General features: G+C 38.9%; 1 protein-coding gene across 4 annotated transcripts in view; it reads left to right on the forward strand.

The window, feature by feature from the left end:
• Positions 1-2,743: 2,743 nt before the first annotated feature.
• The window catches only part of LOC112002902 (NADPH-dependent diflavin oxidoreductase 1), a 37,331-nt gene continuing 20,975 nt past the window's right edge, over positions 2,744-19,099 (forward strand). The window contains exons 1-6 of one of the 4 annotated variants that reach the window (XM_065774619.1): positions 2,744-2,930; positions 4,535-4,648; positions 6,323-6,400; positions 6,520-6,624; positions 7,282-7,373; positions 8,600-8,784. In XM_065774619.1, the coding sequence (XP_065630691.1) occupies positions 2,790-2,930; positions 4,535-4,648; positions 6,323-6,400; positions 6,520-6,624; positions 7,282-7,373; positions 8,600-8,784 (715 nt within the window). In that variant the 5' untranslated portion in view covers positions 2,744-2,789. Of the gene's footprint in view, positions 2,931-4,534; positions 4,649-6,322; positions 6,401-6,519; positions 6,625-7,281; positions 7,374-8,599; positions 8,785-19,099 lie in introns of those variants that run through there. The other 3 variants (XM_065774620.1, XM_065774621.1, XM_065774622.1) reach the window with 3 other exon arrangements.

The following is a 19,099-nucleotide window of genomic DNA, read 5'->3' on the forward strand; positions in this document are numbered from 1 at the left end:
GTTGGTCTTGGAAACTTAGAGTGCTTTCATGTCAAAAAAACTCAACTCGAAAAACATCTTAGTTGTTGTTGAAACCCTCCAATATTTGAAGAATAAGAAGAAAGGGGAAATAGGATATATGGCTCTTAAGTTGGATATGAGCAAGGCCTACGACAGGGTGAAATGGATCTTCGTTGGAAAGCTGATGAAAAGAGTGGGCTTCGATGGAAAATGGATAACTCTGATCAGTGCCTACATCCATTCGATGTCCTACTCTATCTTGGTTAATGGTGAGCTGTGTGGTCAAATTCACCCTACTTGAGAACTTTGTTAAGGAGATCCACTTTCGCCTTTCCTCTTTCTATTGTGTGTAGAAGGTCTACACTCTTCTCCAAAAAGCAGAAAGTAATAAAGCTATCCAGGGAGTATCTATTTGTTAATAAGGGCCGAAGGTCTCACACATTTTTTTCGCCGATGATAGTCTCATTTTTTGCAAAGCAACAGAGAATGCGTGTCTAAAATTTTTGGAGATTCTTGCTGCTTATGAAAAGGTATTGGGACATCAAATAAATAGGGACAAAACTCATCTTTTTTTCAATGCCAATACTTGTTCCCACCTAGATGAAAGACAAAATGAAGCACCTCTTGGAGTTCCAACTATAGCCCAATACGAAAATACTTAGGTCTTCCTTTGTTGGTAGGGAGAGGCAAGAAATAAAGCTTCATATACATCCAAGAGAGAATTTGGCATAAGCTTCAACGTTGGAAGGAGAAGCTTCTCTCTTAGGCAGGACGTGAAGTCTTGATAAAGGTTGTGGTTTAGGCAACGCCAATGTATACCATGAACTGCTTCAAATTGCTAAAAGGTCTTTGTAATGAGATTGAAACACTGATTAGCAAATTTTGGTAGGGATATCGGGGTGAACACAAGAAAATTCATTAGGTACGTTGGAAGAAACTATGCTTACCAAGAATCAGGGGGGAATGGGTTTCAAGGATTTAGGACGTTTTAATGATGCTCTCCCTAGTAAACAAGTTTGGAGGCTTCTCACCAATCCAAACTCTCCTTTTTACAAAGTTTTTAAAGCAAGATACTTCCCCCACTGTTTAGTCATGGATGATGAAGTTCAGTCCGGAGGCTCTTATGCTTGGCAAAGCATTTTTGAGGCAAGGATAGTGATAACTTTGGGTTCTACTTGGCGCATTGGAAATGGAACTAATGTGTTGGTCAAAGGGGATAAATGGTTACTTGATCCTCAGTCTTGAAACTTCCCAGGTTACACACAGGTTTGTGCTTTAATAAATGAGGTGGAATCAAGTTGGTTATTTGATCGAGTTAATCTGGAAATTTTGCCCCATGAAGCTCAAGCCATTCTCAGCATTCCTCTTAGTATCTGTAAACTGGATGACTCCCTCATTTGGCATGGTACCTCTCAGGGTGTTTACTTAACCAAGAGCGCCTATAAACTCCTTTCCAAATCTGATTGCCAAGCATAAGCTAGTTCTTCAAGTCCATTTGCTTATAGTGGTTTTTGGAAGTCAATCTAGAGTCTAAATGTCCATGGTAAAGTGAAGCATCTTATTTGGAGGGCTAGCTGCGATTCTTTGCCCACTAAATTATATCTCTTGAAGTGGCATGTTACCTAAAATTCTATGTGTGAGATGTGTAAGGAAGATCAAGAGAATGTGGTCCATGCTCTTCGAGGATGTATTTCAGTCAAGGAGGTGTGGTGGGAAGGGCAGTGATTTAGACCTTTTTTATCAGAGAGGTTTGTTAATTTTGTTGATCTTTTTGCTGGCATTCCTAGTCTCCTAGATTCACTTGATGCTGAGATTTTTGCTATGGTGGCCTGGAGCTCGTGGTACAGAAGAAATGCTCTCTAACTTCAACAACCTTCCCTACCAAGCTCACGAATTTTCTCTTCAATATTAGATCGCCTACGAGAATTCCATAAGGTACATGATTATCCTCTCCCTCCCCCTCTCCTTAGGCCCACTCACAGAGCATTTTGGATTCCCCCCTTTCATGCCCCTTTCAAAATCAACTTCGATGGAGCTTTGTTCAAGAACATCTCTGTTGCTGGTTTGGGTGTAGTTGTCTGTAACAACCAGGGGGAGGTCATTGGTGCAATGTTAGAGAAGATCTCACTCCCCTTACTTGGTGGTGGACATGGAAGCTTTGGCTTGGAGAAGGGTTGTAATTTTTGCTTGAGAACTTAGTATTACTGAAGCTGAAGTTGAAGGGGATTTGGCCATGGTCATTGATTTCATCAATTCCAAAGGTTGCTGTAGCCTGTATGGTAGGTTGCGGTCACATAATTGAAGATTCGCGGTTGGCTGTGCTTGATTTTAGCTTTATTTATTTCTCTCATGTAAAACGATAATTCTGTAGCTCATCATTTAGCCAAAAAAATCAAAAGGTTTGTTAAAACCTTTGTTTTGGTTGGAGGAGGTGCCTGAAGACATCACTCCTTTTGTAAATCGTGACAAATTTTTGATTTAATAATGCTCACGGTCTTAATTCTCGAGATATGCTGCGTGGCATTTTTTTTCACAATTTGTTGAGGTCATACTTGTGTCATGGGCCTCAACACAAACAAATAAAGAAAATAAACTAAACCTTGGGCCCAGATAGCTCGTAAAACAACTCAATCCAAGAAAGTGGGCTCCATGTTAAAAAAAGGAAAAAGAAAAGAAAGTGGGCTCTAGGCCTAAGCCTAAGCCCAACCCATAATAATAACAAAGTAAAAGGACGAAACCACACACCTTTTCGTGTGGTTTTGTTCAGAAACTCTCAAAGAGAGAGGAGCATGGAAGACAGACGACCGAAACTAGTGATACTATACGCTACACAAACCGGTAATGCGTTGGATGCGGCTGAGCGTGTGGCTCGAGAAGCCGAGCGCCGAGGTTGCCCAGTTATTCTCCTTTCCATCGACGAATACGACGTTGTATGTCTTCCTTCGTTTCTCTACTTTTCATTCTTTTAATTTTGTTTTTTTCAAAGCTAAGTCTGGCTATTGAATGTTAAGGATTAAAAAGAAACAGACAGTTTTAGACTCAGAATCTTGTTGTTTTTGTTTTGTTTTGTTTTGTTTTAGTTGGTTGAATTTGAGTTTTAGGCTTGAGCCTGTTACTATGTCTATGCCAATCGAACAATGGGTTCACTTGGTTCAAGTTTTTTTTTTACTTGGTGTAACACTTTCAACTCATTGTAAATGAGTTGATTATCGGAAAAAAATTGTGAACGAGTTAAGGCTGATGTAATTTTTGAACTGTATCCTACATATAGACACACACACACACACACACACACACACATACACACAGAATGAGATAATCTCTGTGTTGTGTTTGGCGATTATGATCTCAATTCTCAAATAGTAAAAGGGGGAAGGGGAAGCTGCTTATGTGGCTTGGTGATATGGGTTTTGGCATCTGAATCAACCCCACATTACAGCGTATTGAGTTTGAGTCTGAAAGCGTGACCTGCACATTAAGCAACATAGGTTGGATTATAAAGTGTCTTGGGGTGGGATAGTGGAAACATCTGTGCTAAAAGGAAATTTCAGCTTTTACTAAATGAAGCAGGCTTGATTTGATCACGGCAGGATGCTTCTACAGACTGCTAGCTGTAATGTACATTATCTAAGTAGCATGGTGGAATGTTAGAATGTCATTTTGTCAAATAGTTAGAAATGTATGAGAACTGATGTCAAAGAGTGGGTTATTTGAGGTTAATTCCTTTTATAGAGATTTTATACAGCTGAAGGACATTGTTTTCCTTGGAAGAGTATTTGGAAGGATAAAGTCCCTCTTAAGGTAGCATACTTTGGGGGACTACTTATGAAGTCTTTAAATATTCTTTAGTCACATGGGATAAAGTTTGTTTACCGATGGAGGTAGGTGACTTGGGGATATGGAGGGTGGGGTTGCTTAACCAAGCCTTGCTTGGTAAGTGGTTATGGCGCTTTGGGAAAGAAGTTCACAGGTTATGGTGTCAGGTTATAACAACCAAATATGGAGTGGGTAGTGGGGGCTGGTGTACTAGGGATGTTCGAGGGACTCATGGTTGTGGAATGTGGAAGAATTAGAGCAGGAGTTGAGAGTTTCTTTGGACTAGTTGAGTATGTTGTGGGGGAAGGCCATTGTGTTTGTTTTTGGAACAACCCCTGGAATGGGCCTATCCCTCTAAAGGATCTCTATCCGGATATTTTTGCTTGTTCTGTGTCTAAAGAAACTTGGATTTTTTATTTGGTTGTTTCTACTTTAGAAGGGCGTAATGGAGTTGGAATTTACAATTCCATTGGGCTTTTCATGACAGGGAGGTAGAGGGAGTACGTTCTCTGCTTGAGCATCTTTACTCCAATATGCCAAGGGGTGAGGGAGATGATACTTTGACTTGGAAGTTGAATCGTTATGGTGTTTTTGATGTTTGCTCTTATTATAATTTTTTTAGCTGTTCCGGATGGTTCTCCTTCTATCTCTTTCCCATGGAAATGCATTTGGAGTATAAAGGTACCTAAAATGGTGTCTTTCTTTTTATGGAAAACAGTTAGGGGTCGTATTCTTACCATCGATAATCTTGTTCAAAGATGCCTACCTTTGGTTAATTGGTGTTGCATGTGCCGGTATGATGAGGAAACTGTGGATCATCTTCTACTCCATTGTAAGTTTGCTTATGTTTTGTGAAGTGAAGTTTTTTTTGATATTTGGGATCCAATGGGTGATGTTGAAGGCAATGGCCTCCCTTCTTTTTGGTTGGTGGAATTGGCTGAGGAAGTATTCCTCTAATATTTGGAATATGGTTCCAGCTTGTCTTATGTGGTTAATTTGGCGGTAACGTAATAATTGTACTTTTGAAGATATTGTGAGATCTGTAGATCTTTTGAAGCCTATACTAGTTGAGACTTTATTTATTTTTATTTTTTAAAGAAAGAGTTGGGACTTTATTTTAGTGGGGTAGAATTTGGGGTTTTACACAATGTATTTCTATTTCTAATTTTCTCCTTTTTGTTTGTATCTCTTCTTGAGTTACTTGTATGCATTTTAAGCTTAGAATGTTTGCCATTGTGAACATGATGTCCTTTTTATGCAATAAATCTTTGATTACCTATCAAAAAAAGAAAAAAAGAAAAAAAGGAAGAAGAAGGCTGGGGAGATGGTTGATCATCTATTGCTATATTGTGAGTGCGCTAGTGAGTTGTCCCTTCTGTTTTGTTTATTCGGGGTGCAGTAGGTTATGCTGCACAGAGTCCTTTGGTGTTTGGCGACGTGCTGGAAGGTGAGATATGCTAGACAGTGCTGTCTGGATTGCAGCACCTTCGTTCCTTATGTGGATTCTCTAGAGGGAGTGTAATCCTACAGCATTTGAAGGCTTTGAGAGGACTGCAACGAAGTTGAATATGATTCTATACGTGTTTTGTTTGATTGGACGGCTGCTTTACCCAGCCATTCTTATTCTACTTTGTTAGATTTGATTGATAGTTGTACCTTTTCTTTATGCTGTTGCTCTCTAAGCACACTTTTGGTGTACTGGAAGTTGTTTTTTTCTTCTAATAAAATTTTGTTACTTGAAAAAAATGATTCTTCCATTGTCAAACAGCAAAAAAGCATGAATTACATCCAAAGAATAATCCTCATTAAGGAGAATGAAATGTTAACAGAAATCCTATAGAATTAAAGACTCTCTATAGCTCAGGGATCTACTCCCTGTTGTCCGAATATTGAAGTCTAGAAAGGCTAGAAATCATTTCCAGCCAAATATGAAAACCATGAGATCATTGAGGACCCAACCTTGAGGATCTTACCTTAATGGAGAAGCCTCATAGAGTTTTATATTATGCATTGACATCTGGTTGTTCAACTTGTTAGTAAAGGAGTCTAATATTCAATCCTTGTTTGCATATTGCTTCAAAGTATAATCACAAACCTAGCTCTCCTCTTCTGTTCAGATTGAGCTGAGATTGTAGCCCACTTGGTTGGCCTTAGAGAGAGTAAGTGGATGGAGATGACATGCATTGTATTGAGGGTGATAAGGTAGTCATCTTGTGGAGGAGTATTGAGTAAGGATTTGCAGTATTTCACCTTGTGCATGATGTTTTGACATTTTTAGTGGAGTTCCAAAGGAGATTTCTCAGAGTTTTTTTCTTTTCCTTTTTCCTAAAAGGAGAATAATTTCTGTCTTTCCTGAATTCTTAGTGCCGACTGTTGCAAGTGATATGTATAATTTTCTACTACTAAGTAATGAAAACCCATGCCTTCTGTTAAAAAATCATCATGGTACTTCCTATGATGTCTTGAATGCATTTCTTATTAGCATGTTACTTGTTTATTGTCTCAGAGTTCCTTACCTCATGAAGACACTATAATTTTTGTTGTTTCTACCACAGGCCAGGGAGATACACCAGATTCCATGAAGGTTGGTATCGAGTTACTATGAATATTATTGTTTCTGTTTTGGGAGAGGCCAAAACCTCTATATTTAGGCCAACCCCTCTCCTTTTCCTTTTCTTCTGATCTCCCTTCATTTTTATGTAGGTCTTTTGGAAGTTTCTTCTGCAAAGAAATTTAAGTAAGCATTGGCTGGAAGGTGTTCGCTATGCTGTGTTTGGTTTGGGTGATTCTGGTTATCAGAAATATAATGTAATAATTTCTAGTGTTTTATTTATTATTTAGAAAATAGATAAAGGTTGACATCTGTGGGTTTGTTATGCAATTTATGTTATCAATCACCATGCTATAAAAATTGTGAAGTTTTTTTATTCTCCCCTCTTCTGCAGTGTATTAATAGACCTATATATGTATATATGTATATTTACTTTATAACCTCTTTCTCTTTGTTTTTGCTTTTTCCCATTTCCTTCACTCCAATTGAGAGCTCATATATTGATGTCGAGAGCCAACTACTAAATGGAAGGTTTTGATTTTTCCATCTGAAATCTATGAGCATCAAAAAGTAGAAATTTCATATCCAAGCATGCCACATGAAGGGCTTACTATTTGAGCCTTTATCTTTTTTTACCATCTTGATAGAAAGATTTATTTATATTTATCCATGGTTTGCAAGCTTAATGGTTTGTTCATATAACAGCAATATATATTTTACTATTCATATAAAAAAATGTCTTTTATTATCTTCGTTAGATCATTGTAATTAACTTGTTTAGCTGTTTGATTTTACGTCTAGTGCTAAAATTTCCTGAATATTGTTCTGCAAATTATGTCTCTGTTGTGTGGTTATAAATGTTATTTAAATAAAAATTTAGTAGAGGAATTTATCTTGTATCTTAATTGCTGCAGTTTGTTTCTAAGAAGCTTGACAAAAGACTTTCAGACCTTGGGGCAATGGCTATTGTTGAAAAAGGTTTGGGAGATGACCAGCATCCCTCAGGGTATGTTTCTGCTGGAATATACTAATGAACATAATTTTGCTTAAACTTACAGAATGATAATGACCCTCATTGAATTCTTACTGGATGATAGTCGGCAACCAACCCGAATCATGGATTTTTTTTTTTTTTTTGGTTTCTTTAGATGTAGCAGAATTAATTGAGACCAGCTAAAGGCTGCTTATGAAGTATAACCAATATATGATGTGATCATTGGACATGTCCACTCCTGTGGACAACACATCTTGTATTGATCAATTTAACTGAAACATATACATCCTCCCAAGTAATGATAGCTGTTAGTGTGTGTATATATTTTAGAGAGAGAGAGAGAGATGAGGACAGCACACCTAATTAGATTGGATTTCTTATGTAGTTGGTTTTGTTTAGGATTCCTTTGTTTATTTTTGAGATTAGATAAGTATTTGTATTTGAGTTCGGTTAGGATTAGTTTTGGTATGTTGTTATCTTTATCTCTAGCTCTATATAAGAGACTCATTTATTTGGATTTTGCAATAGACGTGATAAATGAAAATTCAGATTGGATATTTTTCCAGTTGTTAGGTGCTGATTCCTAAGGATCCTTAGGTGTTGATTCCTAAGGGTTTAGCTTGATGCTGATTCCAGGAGACCTAAGTGCTGATTCTTAGGTTTATCCTTTAATTTTCTTGTTCCTTTATTTTTGTCCTGCATCAGATCGAATCTTTACTTACCCCTTGGAATAGATGACATTGAATTATAGATTTTTTTTTTCCCCGTTGATGTTTTGTCAAGTCTTTTGGCTTACAATTTCTTGCTTTATTGTTCCATATAGGTAAGTGGAATGATCCCATAATACTCTTAATTACTACTTTATGTTCCCTTTCATCACAAGTGGATTCTTAACATATTGAACTTCAAAATGATGAGTAAAAACCAATTGACGGTTTTGTGCTTGTGCATATCATGTTTTCATTTAGATGTCAATAAACCGTCTCAATGGTATTTCCGCCCCTTATAATAATAGAATGGGGTTGGGGAGGGGCTGGGGGTAGTGGGTTCAAGACTCATTGAGCGAATGTGCATGTGTAACTTACTAAAAAAAACATATCTTTCATTTAGATGATATATTACTTTCTCAAAAAAGAAAAAGAAAAAGTGCAGTCTTTTCCAATTGAAACAAAAGTATTTCTGCATGCCACATAATTATGATAGTGTTAAGTTTACTGAAGATAGATTTCTGTTCAAAGGTATGAGGCTGCACTGGATCCATGGATGTCATCTTTGTGGAGTATGTTGAATCAAATCAATGATAAATTCTTCCCACAAGGTCCAGATTTTCTGATTCCAGATATGAAATTGATTGATCAACCAAAAATTCATATCACGTATCATAGTGTTGACAAGGTGGATTCACAATCTTCACCAAACTCAGGTAACTTGGTTTGAGTTCTTTTCATGGTGATTGCACTATAACTAAGAAAGTCAAATCTTTTGCCTTCCTAGACACTGTTGTTTCGTTACTCTTTATTGCTCTGTCATAGTACATTATTTGAATACTCTGCCATAATATATTCTTAAGAATAAAACCTAACAGCATATGTTGCAATAATCAGTGTTGGGCCTGTCTCCCGAAAGAATTGGGATAATTTGGTAGAGGAATAGGGAGAAACATGATAGATGTTGACTTTTTATCTATTAATTTATTATTAGTCAACTTAATTTGAGATCATTGTAAACAGTTTAAGAGAAAAAATCAGGCCAGGATCCAATTCTTTCTTGGCTTCAATGACAACAAACCATCAAACATTCATACAAAAGTTCCCAAATATGAGAACAAATTAACCAAATAAACTCCACAAGTCAGACAACCAATTCATTAACTTCAATGACCAACAAGGAAACTAGTTGATAACAAATCATAGTTTTTTGATAATTTGAAGACATCTCCATTGGAAACACCAAGAGATGCCAGTTGAGTTACAAGACTCATGGCATTTATTACAAATCATACTATTACAACATGTTTTACTAGCTCATGCTTATATTAAAAAAAAGAAACGTGTTTACTAACTCATCCATAATTAAAAAAAAATGGTGAAATTCATTCAAGAAAAGTATGGGTGTGTAATGAAATCAATTAGCCAATATAAACAAGACACTTAGTAGTGGCCAAACAATTTTGGGTTAATGATAGTAGCCTAGTCAAACACTTGCCTGCGACGTAACAATGCAGAATCGATTATGGAATCTTCCTGAGACAATTTTTGTTTAACCAATCATTGTCCAAACGAGGGAAAATTGCAAAGATTGGGAAAAGCAAGCTCTTGAGTGACTATCAGTATTGGGTTCAAGTTGTTGATCGCAATGATGGGATTGTGGTGACACGATAGTAGAGATGGCAGTTACCATGGTCAGTGTGGCAACCAATTGGGGTGGTGATTGATGGGTGATGGAATAGTGGTTGAAGTTGGTCAGCAATCGTTCATTGGCAGTCAGCAGTGATCGAATGTGGTAAAATAGTGGTTGGTGGTGGTCAATTGTAGTAAGGTGGTGGTCAATTGTAGTAGAGTGGTGGTAATAGTGGTTGGTGGTCAATTGTAGTAGAGTGGTGGTTGTTGGTTGGCGGCAGTCAATTATGGATTTATGGTTAATTGATGGTTGATGGTGGTGTAGGGTGTACAGGGGCTCTGGTACCATGCAAACAGAATAGGTTTTATTTATTTATTTATTTTAATTTTTTTTGGGGATAATTAACAATTTTTTTTGGAGTAACAAACAAATAAGCATGATATAAAGCTGGTTTACATTACAATGGTGTATACAATAGGTACACCCACAATTGAATTCTAAAAATGCAATGATCAACCAAATCTTAAAGGTTAGAAAAAGAAAACAATCACAAAGCAACCATCCATTTATTTTTTTTTGATAGGTAATAAGACTTTTATTGAAAAATTGAGCATCATGTTCACGATGGTGAACATGATGAACAATGAAACAAATACAAGAAGATCAAGAGCTAAAAGAAATAGAAACTAAAAAATCAGCTACAGCAGTACAATTCGTACACTCCCAAATACGAGCCCAAAGAAACAAAGTACGAAAAAGTAAACATTTTATGTGCTCCAAAGTTCTCGCCTTGTCTTCAAAAATGCGAGCATTACGTTCGTGCCAGACTAACCACATTAAACATGCCGGGACCATGTTCCAAATGATTGAAAGATGCTTTCCAAACCAGTTTCTTCAAATAAAGAAAAAAGATTTCACTGACCTTGGCATGACCCAATGGATCCCAAACACTGCAAAAACTTCACACCATAAGGCATAAGAAAACTTACAATGAAGAAGAAGGTGGTCCACTGATTCCCCATCACAACAACACAAACAACACCGATTAACCAAAAACTGACCTTTCTTAATAAGGTTGTCAATGGTGAGTATACCATCATTAGCTGCTGTCCATAAGAAAAAACACCCGTCTAGGCACCTTAGTACGCCATATACACTCCCAAGGGAAGGCATCAGTAGGAGGACTAGATAATAGCTTATAAAAAGAGCGCACATCAAAAACACCAGATGTAGTCAATCTCCAAACCAACTGATCATCCCCCTCACCCCTTGGCATAGAGGAGTAAATAAACTCAAAGAAAGAGTAACAGTGTTTGCTTGCCAATCCTAAGGACCATGCCGAAACAATAAATTCCAGCTCCTACCTCCTGCTGAATTTGTTACAACCACGTCAGAGACACATGCTTCTTTAGAAACAGAGCAGTTATACATGGAAGGGAAGAGTTCCTTCAAAGGAGTAGGCCCACACCATGGGTCATGCCAAAAACTAACACGGCTGCCCTCCCCCACATTAAACAAAATCTGGCTAAAGAATTTCTCTGATCCTTCATTAATACTCCTCCATATCCCACACCCGTGAGCACCTCTTACCCCTCTAGTGCACCAGCCTCCTCTTGCCTCTCCATATTTGTCTGCTATAACCTGACGCCATAATCTATGATTTTCTTTCCCAAACCGCCACAACCACTTCCCAAGCAAAGCCTTGTTAAATAGCCCAACACTCCGGATTCCCAAACCGCCACATTCAACTGGCAAGCATACCTTATCCCAAGCAACTAAAGGATATTTAAAAACATCCTCTGAGGCCCCCCAAAGGAAATTCCTCTGAATTCTTTCAATTCTTGCAGCCACAGCCTGAGGGATGGTAAACAACGATAAAAAGTAGGTGGGAAGACTCGATAGGGTACTTTTTAACAAAATAAGCCTACCTCCTTTGGACAAATATAGTCTTTTCCATCCAGCCAACCTTTTCTCCATCTTTTCAATAATAGGATTCCAAATTGATGAATCCTTGTAGTGTGCCCCAAGAGGCATGCCCAAATATCTCATAGGCAGAGTGCCCACCTTGCAGCAAAGGATACGAGCCAAACCATTCAAATCCCCAACATCGCCAACAGGAACAATCTCACTCTTGCCTACATTAACTTTCAGGCCTGTAATAGCTTCAAAGAAGATCAACACCATCCGCACGTATAATAACTGTTCCCTAGAAGCATCACAAAACAATACAGTATCATCAGCAAAAAGAAGGTGAGAAATATGGATACCCCCCTGTCTATGTGATCCCGCTTTAAATCCACAAAGAAAACCACCATTTTCTGTTCTCTTCAACAATCTACTCAACACTTCCATAATCATAAGAAATAAAAGTGGAGACAGAGGATCCCCCTGGCGAAGACCACGAGAACTACCAAAAAAACCTGCAGGAGATCCATTAACCAGAACAGAGAATTTAACTGTAGAGATGCATGCCTTAATCCACCTACTCCACCTTGCCCCAAAGCCCATCCTATCCATAAGGTAAAAAAGTGCATTCCAATTCACATGATCATAAGCCTTCTCAATGTCCAGCTTTATTATAACACCAGGAATACCACTCTTCAACCTGCTGTCTAAGCATTCATTAGCAATCAGAACCGAATCAAGGATTTGTCTCCCTCCCACAAAAGAATTTTGAGAGTCAGAGATCAATTTATCCAAAACTCCTCGAAGCCTATGAGCCAACACCCTAGCTAACAGTTTATAAAGGCTGCCCACAAGACTAATGGGGCGAAAATCTTTGATATTAACTGCATTAGTCTTCTTGGGGATCAAACACAGAAAAGTGGCGTTCAGAGATTTCTCAAAAACACACTGACTGTGAAAATCTTTGAAGAAGGCCAATATATCCCATTCTAAAACACTCCAGCATTTCTGAAAGAATGCCATAGTAAACCCATCTGGCCCAGGAGCCTTATCACCTTCCGCCTCCTTGAGGGCCTCAATAATCTCCTCCTTCTCGAACTCTCTCTCCAACATAGCCCTCTCAGATTCGTCTAGACAAGCAAACTCTAACCCATCAATAGTAGGTCTCCAAGTTTCCGGTTCCTGATATAATCTCCTGTAAAAATCCACCACCTGACCCCTAACCTCTGACTCCTCCTCAAAAAGAAAGCCATCCACCTCCACACCCCTAATCTGATTGTTTCGCCTATGGGAATTAGCAATTCTATGAAAGAATCTTGTGTTGTTATCACCTTCTTTGATAAAAAGAGCCTTTGACTTCTGCCTCCAAGAAATCTCTTCCAAGGAAGCCAGAAAATCTATATCAGATTTAACCACCAATCTTCTAGCCCTATCCTCTTGAGTCAACACCTGCAGCTCTTCTCTCAAGTCAAGGTCTAAGAGCTCGGTCAACAGACTCTTTTTCCTAAAAGCTACATCTCCAAAAACGTGCTTGTTCCAATGCTTCAAATCCCTTTTAAGGGCTTTCAATTTACAAGCTAGAACGTAACTTGGAGGTCCCACAAAATGATAACCATTCCACCACTGACGAACCTTATCCACAAAACCCTCCACCTTTAACCACATATTTTCAAATCTAAAAGGGCTCTTTCCCCTAGACAAACCACCTGCCTCCACTAGCAAAGGACAATGATCCGACACCACCCTAGGGAGAGTTCTTTGAGTCACATCTAAGAAATGCTCTTCCCAATCTGCTGTCATCAAAACTCTATCTAGTCTGGACATAGAAGGACTGTCAGAGTCTCGAAACCAAGTATATTCACCTCCTACCAAAGGCAAATCAATCAGCGAATGTTTAGCAATGAAATCCGAGAATTTAAACATAGCTGGACTAAAAGAGTTACAGCCAAGTCTCTCAGCCGGATAACGGATAACATTGAAATCTCCCAACAAGCACCAAGCCCCAGCCCACCGTGATCTCACTAAGTCTAATTCTGCCCACATAGCATCTCTAAGACTTCCATCAGTTGGTCCATAAACCCCTGAACAAATCCATTCAAAGCCATCTACCACACCCTTCAACACAACAGAAATTGAAAAACTTCCAATCACAGAATCTACTCTCTCAAAAACCCTTTTGTCCCACATCAAAATGACCCCCCCAGCTGTATGTATGGCGTCTAAAGCCCCCCAACCTACAAAAGGGCTACCCCAGAGACTTTTAACCATACTAGAGCTGGTACTATCTAGTTTAGTTTCTTGAACACATACAATATCACACTTCCATTCCCGTAAAAGGTTCTTTACAACATCTCTCTTATGAGGATTGTTCAAACCTCTCACATTCCATGACAGCATTTTTAAATTCATTTACCAACAGACGAACCCAAACTAGAGGATTTCAAACTGCCTCTAGAACTTCTACCAGAATGTCCATCGTAATTAATAGATGAAAACAAATTTCTTAATTCTCTCAACCCCTTTTGGTTTGAATTGCTTACCCGACGAGTAGTGACAGCAGTTGCTTGCTGCTCCCAAACCCTCTCAAGTTTTTGAAAAAAATCAATACACTGATTCTCACAGCAATCAATAGGGAAACCCACATAAGTACTAAAATCTCTAATCTTCCTACTCACCCATTCTGATGGCTCCATAACCTCTTCCACTGAAACCCCATCCGAACCATCTTCCATAGAGACAAGATCAAAAGAACCATTTGGGTCCCACAGAGCCAGAGGTGTAATAGCTTCAGGGTTAACAGCCTCCTCACCCTTACCCGAAAGCAAAGTAGCATCCCAAATCAGTCTAGGAGTCTCAGAGTCACCCAAACCACAACCCACCTCAGAAATAGGAAAATACAAGTCCGAACCCCCCCTCACTTGGCTCTGAACCTGAACTGAGCACCCAGAATCATCAACGGTTGTCGAACAATCTCCATTATCTGTATCGGCAACCAAACAACCAACCCCATGGTCCACGATTTGATCAGCGACAGCAGGAGAGTGTGCTGGTTCGACACTCAAACCTGCCTCCACAGCAGTGCCGTGATCCTCTGAACTCAAAACATGGCCGTCGAGCTTCATATTAGTCACAGAAAGGCCACTAAGTCTCGCACCGGAGCTCTGGAACTCCCTGGACTCTTCCTTGTGAGTCGGTCCCTCATCGGAGTGCATATCGGCAATAGGGGAGCCACCCAATCCCTCACCGGAGCTTGGAATCTCCCCTTCTTCGTCTTCGTGAGTTCCCGATCCTTCCCCAATCCCCACTCCGAAGTTTGCAAGTCCTCGGGCCCATCTCCTATTTGAATGTGTCTTGAGATGGCCAAAGAGGGCTGGCCCGACCCATTTTCACAACTGGGCTGGTGGGCTTGATCAGGTCTGCTTACAGTGGGCTGAAACTTACCCCAAGAAACAGTCCTCTTACCCTCACCCATTAAGTCAATAGATATTTTCAAACAAAAGTGGGCCTGGGTCCATTTTAAATGGCTCAAACGGACAGGCCTACCAGCTGTTGACACACTAGCAGATCTAACCTTTTTGGAAACATCATCAAATCCCCCCAAAGGCTCAAACTGATTATGTTGACCAATTATATTTGGAAGATATTTCACAAAACGTAAATTACTCCCTTTATTTTCGTGGCCCTTTAATTTTTTCCAAACTTGGGGATTTTGCATGTCACCTGTTTTTTCAAACTCTCCGCCTCCGGCCACCACCTTCTCCACCGGTCCAGCATTCGACTTCCCCAAAAAATAGTCACGTAATCTTCTTCCAAACAAAGTCCAACCACCTATCTTATTCCCCTCTGGAACACGTAGGCAACCCCTTCTTGCACCATTGTGATATTCAGAGATTTCCACAAATAGGCCACCCTTGTTAAATCTATTGGCAAACTCCAAAAGCTTAGAATTCTCACGTAAACGTTTGAAAAAAGGTTGTTTTCGACAGTTCCACTGATCTAGATCTGCTATACAAGCAATAATCCAATCCAAACCCAAACGACCCACCCTAATGGAGCCATGGAACTTACCCCGTCGTTCATGAATAGCATAGGAATCTATCCTACCACCATTAAAAGCTAAAGAAAAAACCTTTGAATCAATATGAAAGACAGCTGAAAAACTCTCTAACCCCCCTGACTGAGGTTTAGGCTTGGGTTGTTGAGGTTTAGGTGGCTGTGTGGGAGTAACAATGGGTTGTAATGTTGAGGGATGTGAAGCGTTAGGTGGCTGTGTGGGAGTACTGGTGAACTTGGGTTGTAAGTTTGAGTGAGGGGAATCTATGGGTGCAAGTATCAAGGGGGGTGGTGGTGGTCCTTGGCCAAAGGTTGGCCAAAAAAATTGAGGTGGGGTGAAAAAAGGTAAAGGGGGGTGATATGGATTGTAGGGATGACATGTTGGTATGGGTAGTGGTGGTAGTGAAGGTGTATATGTATGTCTGTGTTGGGCAGGCTGCAGTGGAGGGGGATGTGGATATGGTGGTGGTGGTATGTGGGTGGGGCAAGGTGGTAGAGAGGTCATGGTAGAGAGTACTTTCTTAAAGTCAAACGTGTTCTAAGTTGGGAAAACAAATTTGAATTCAGCTTGTTATGGTAGTCAATTGATGGAGACAGACAAAAGTTCTAATCCTAGTCCACCAGCAAAAACAGTGTGAAACCCTCCTTCACAAAGCAACCATCCATTTAAACAAGGTTCTAAAGGCTAAGAGCCTTGTAGCTCAATTGATTGGCACCTCTTGGCGTTTTTATTGGGTTATACCACAGTTTGTTGTGGGGCTCCTAGCTTGCTGGCAAGGCAGGCTTGGTCGTCATAGAAATGGTCATATATGGTTAATTGTTCTCCATTGCTTAATGTGGTGTCTTTGGAGGAAAAGAAATAGTAGGTGTTTTGAAGATAATGAGAGATCCATAGTAGACCTCAAGCTATTTTTCTTTAAAACTTTATGAGATTGGTTGGTTACTTTGCGAAACCAATCATTCTTTTCCTTTCTTGATTTTCTTGTTTCTTGTAATTTTTGTTCTTAATTTGTAGACCCCTTGTACACTCCCTATGTGCTAGGGTGTTCTTTTTTGATAACAATAAAACTTATTATGTATCAAAAAGATTCTAGATTGTTCCATCTCTTAACTTTCGCATTCCTCCTGCACATATAACACCAATCTAAAAGGTATTACCCATTGCACAAATCTCTCACTTTTACAGGGTCTAAGAGAGGTGCTTGGTAGGCAGTCTTACTTCCTACCTATTGCTTTTGGTGGAAGGCACTTGCCATCACATCAAGGCCTGATCTGTCTTTTCCTCAAGTTTTCTATATTCTCCCCATAGATGAAGCCCACCAAAAAAACACGATTATTTTGGGACCTTAGGCTTCCAAATGCTTTTCCAGGGGAAAATCACTCTGCCATTCAAGACTAAGGCTTTGTAATAGGATTTAACCTCAAACCCCATTGGTTTAGAAGGGGTCCAACAAATTTTATCCTCGCCACTACCTCTCATTGAAGTAGATTAAAGGTCCAAGGAGGATGCTAAAGAAAAAAAATTGAAGTGTTTTTGTTTTTGAGAATAGGGTAAAACTTAGTTAACCCTAATGCACATATAATATTTTATACTTTAAGATTTCATATCCTATGACTCATAACAGCTGCCATAATTTATGTGCATAGTTCCTAATTTGTTCTATGTTAGATCAACACAGAGGAAATCATCTGATGATCTTAACAAAGTCTGTATTAAAACATGATTAGGGTGCTCAACAAAATCAAAAGTTCTTCCATTCCTCTCTCGCCAAAGATTTCACAATACATACAATGGAACTGTGTTCCAATCTCGATTAGTTATTTCAATGAAATATGCCTTGCCAATGCTCCCACATATGTTGTACAATCTTTGGCACAACCCAAACTATACCAAATAAACAAACACAAAAGACCTTATGTTTTGTGCCATTGAACAACGGGGTAAAAGATGCACAACTGATTCCCCACTGCTTTTGGCTCATATAGTACCAATTAAGAAGCATAATACTTTATTTCCAACCATTGTCCACCCTTATAATTTTATCTTAGGCTGCTGTCTTAGTGAAAAAAAAAAACCCCTGACAATGCACCTTACCACCCCATATGCATCTCTAAGGGAATTGCACTCCCAAATGCTCTGTATATAGTCAACATCCATTCTAATGGATCATCTATTAGACAAAAAATTAGAATACAACAAATCAAAGAGTTTTTTGACAAGCTCTACTTCCTAGTCTTGAAATGAATGTGTAAACTAAGGATTCCAACCTTGAAGACCTCGATCATCTGCATTGACCAAATATGATGCTATTGAAACTTCTTTATACACTGCCAATCTTAACAAATCTGGAAAGAGGTCTTTGAGCAGACAATCTTGACACCATAGTTCATATAAAAAATGAACACGAGAGCCATCCCCAACAACAAACTTAATAAATATGTCTTATTAATTTATGAATGGCTTCATATAGATGTTTATTTATTTATTTATTATTATTATTATTATTATTTATTGGTGAGTTACACATGCACTCAAAGGCTCTTGAATCCACATTCTCACCCTCAACCTAGCACTTAAAGGGGCATAGGTTCCAGTTGAACTAGAGCTCATTGTAGGCTTTGGATATACTCTTTTTCCTTTAAATGCACAAGAACAACCCTCATTTTCCTCAGTTTCAGAGTGCTATTAGAAGTTATTGCAGGACATAAAGTGAGACATGTATTTGCTACACACTGAAGGAACATTTAGTTGCCACTAGTTAAAAAATATACTCTTATCCAAATTCCAATGCTGAAGGGGCTACTCATTCTTCATTGTTCTTTAGAAACCTATAATGTCATTATTAAACCTTTGGCCACTATGAATTTCAGATTAAAATATAATAATGTGTGCATTTGGGGCATTTGACCCGAGATACCTATTTATCAATCAGAAAAGAGATGGAAGTATTGAGAGAATAAATTTGAACAATTGAAGTGGTGAGTTGAGTTCACGTTGTGTAAAACTGATTTGACACAATAAATGAATAGGTAAATTTGATCTTTTAACTAAATTTACTTCCTTTTCGCCCCACTTTTGGTAGATCACTTCACACAGTTCACCCAAAAAAGGATGTCTAGAGTACTTTCTGACCATTTTCCTATTTTGTTGGAGGATGGGAGTCAGTATAGAGTTAGAATTCCTTTCCGTTTTGAAAATATGTGGTTGAGGGTGGAAAATTTTGTCGACAAAGTGAAGAAGTGGTGGGCATCCTATTTGTTCCAAGGAAGCCCAAGTTTTATACTAGCTAAGAGAGCCTTCAATCAAGCTTTGTTGGGAAAATGGCTATGGAGATATGGAAGAGAGACAACCCATCTCTGGAGGCGTGTTATTGAGACTAAATATGGGAATGATTGGGGTGGTTGGTGTACAAAAGAAGTCTCTAATCCTTATGGTGTTA

This window comes from Quercus suber, unplaced genomic scaffold (assembly GCF_002906115.3).
Source record: "Quercus suber isolate HL8 unplaced genomic scaffold, Cork oak 2.0 scaffold_95, whole genome shotgun sequence".
NCBI lineage: Eukaryota > Viridiplantae > Streptophyta > Magnoliopsida > Fagales > Fagaceae > Quercus > Quercus suber.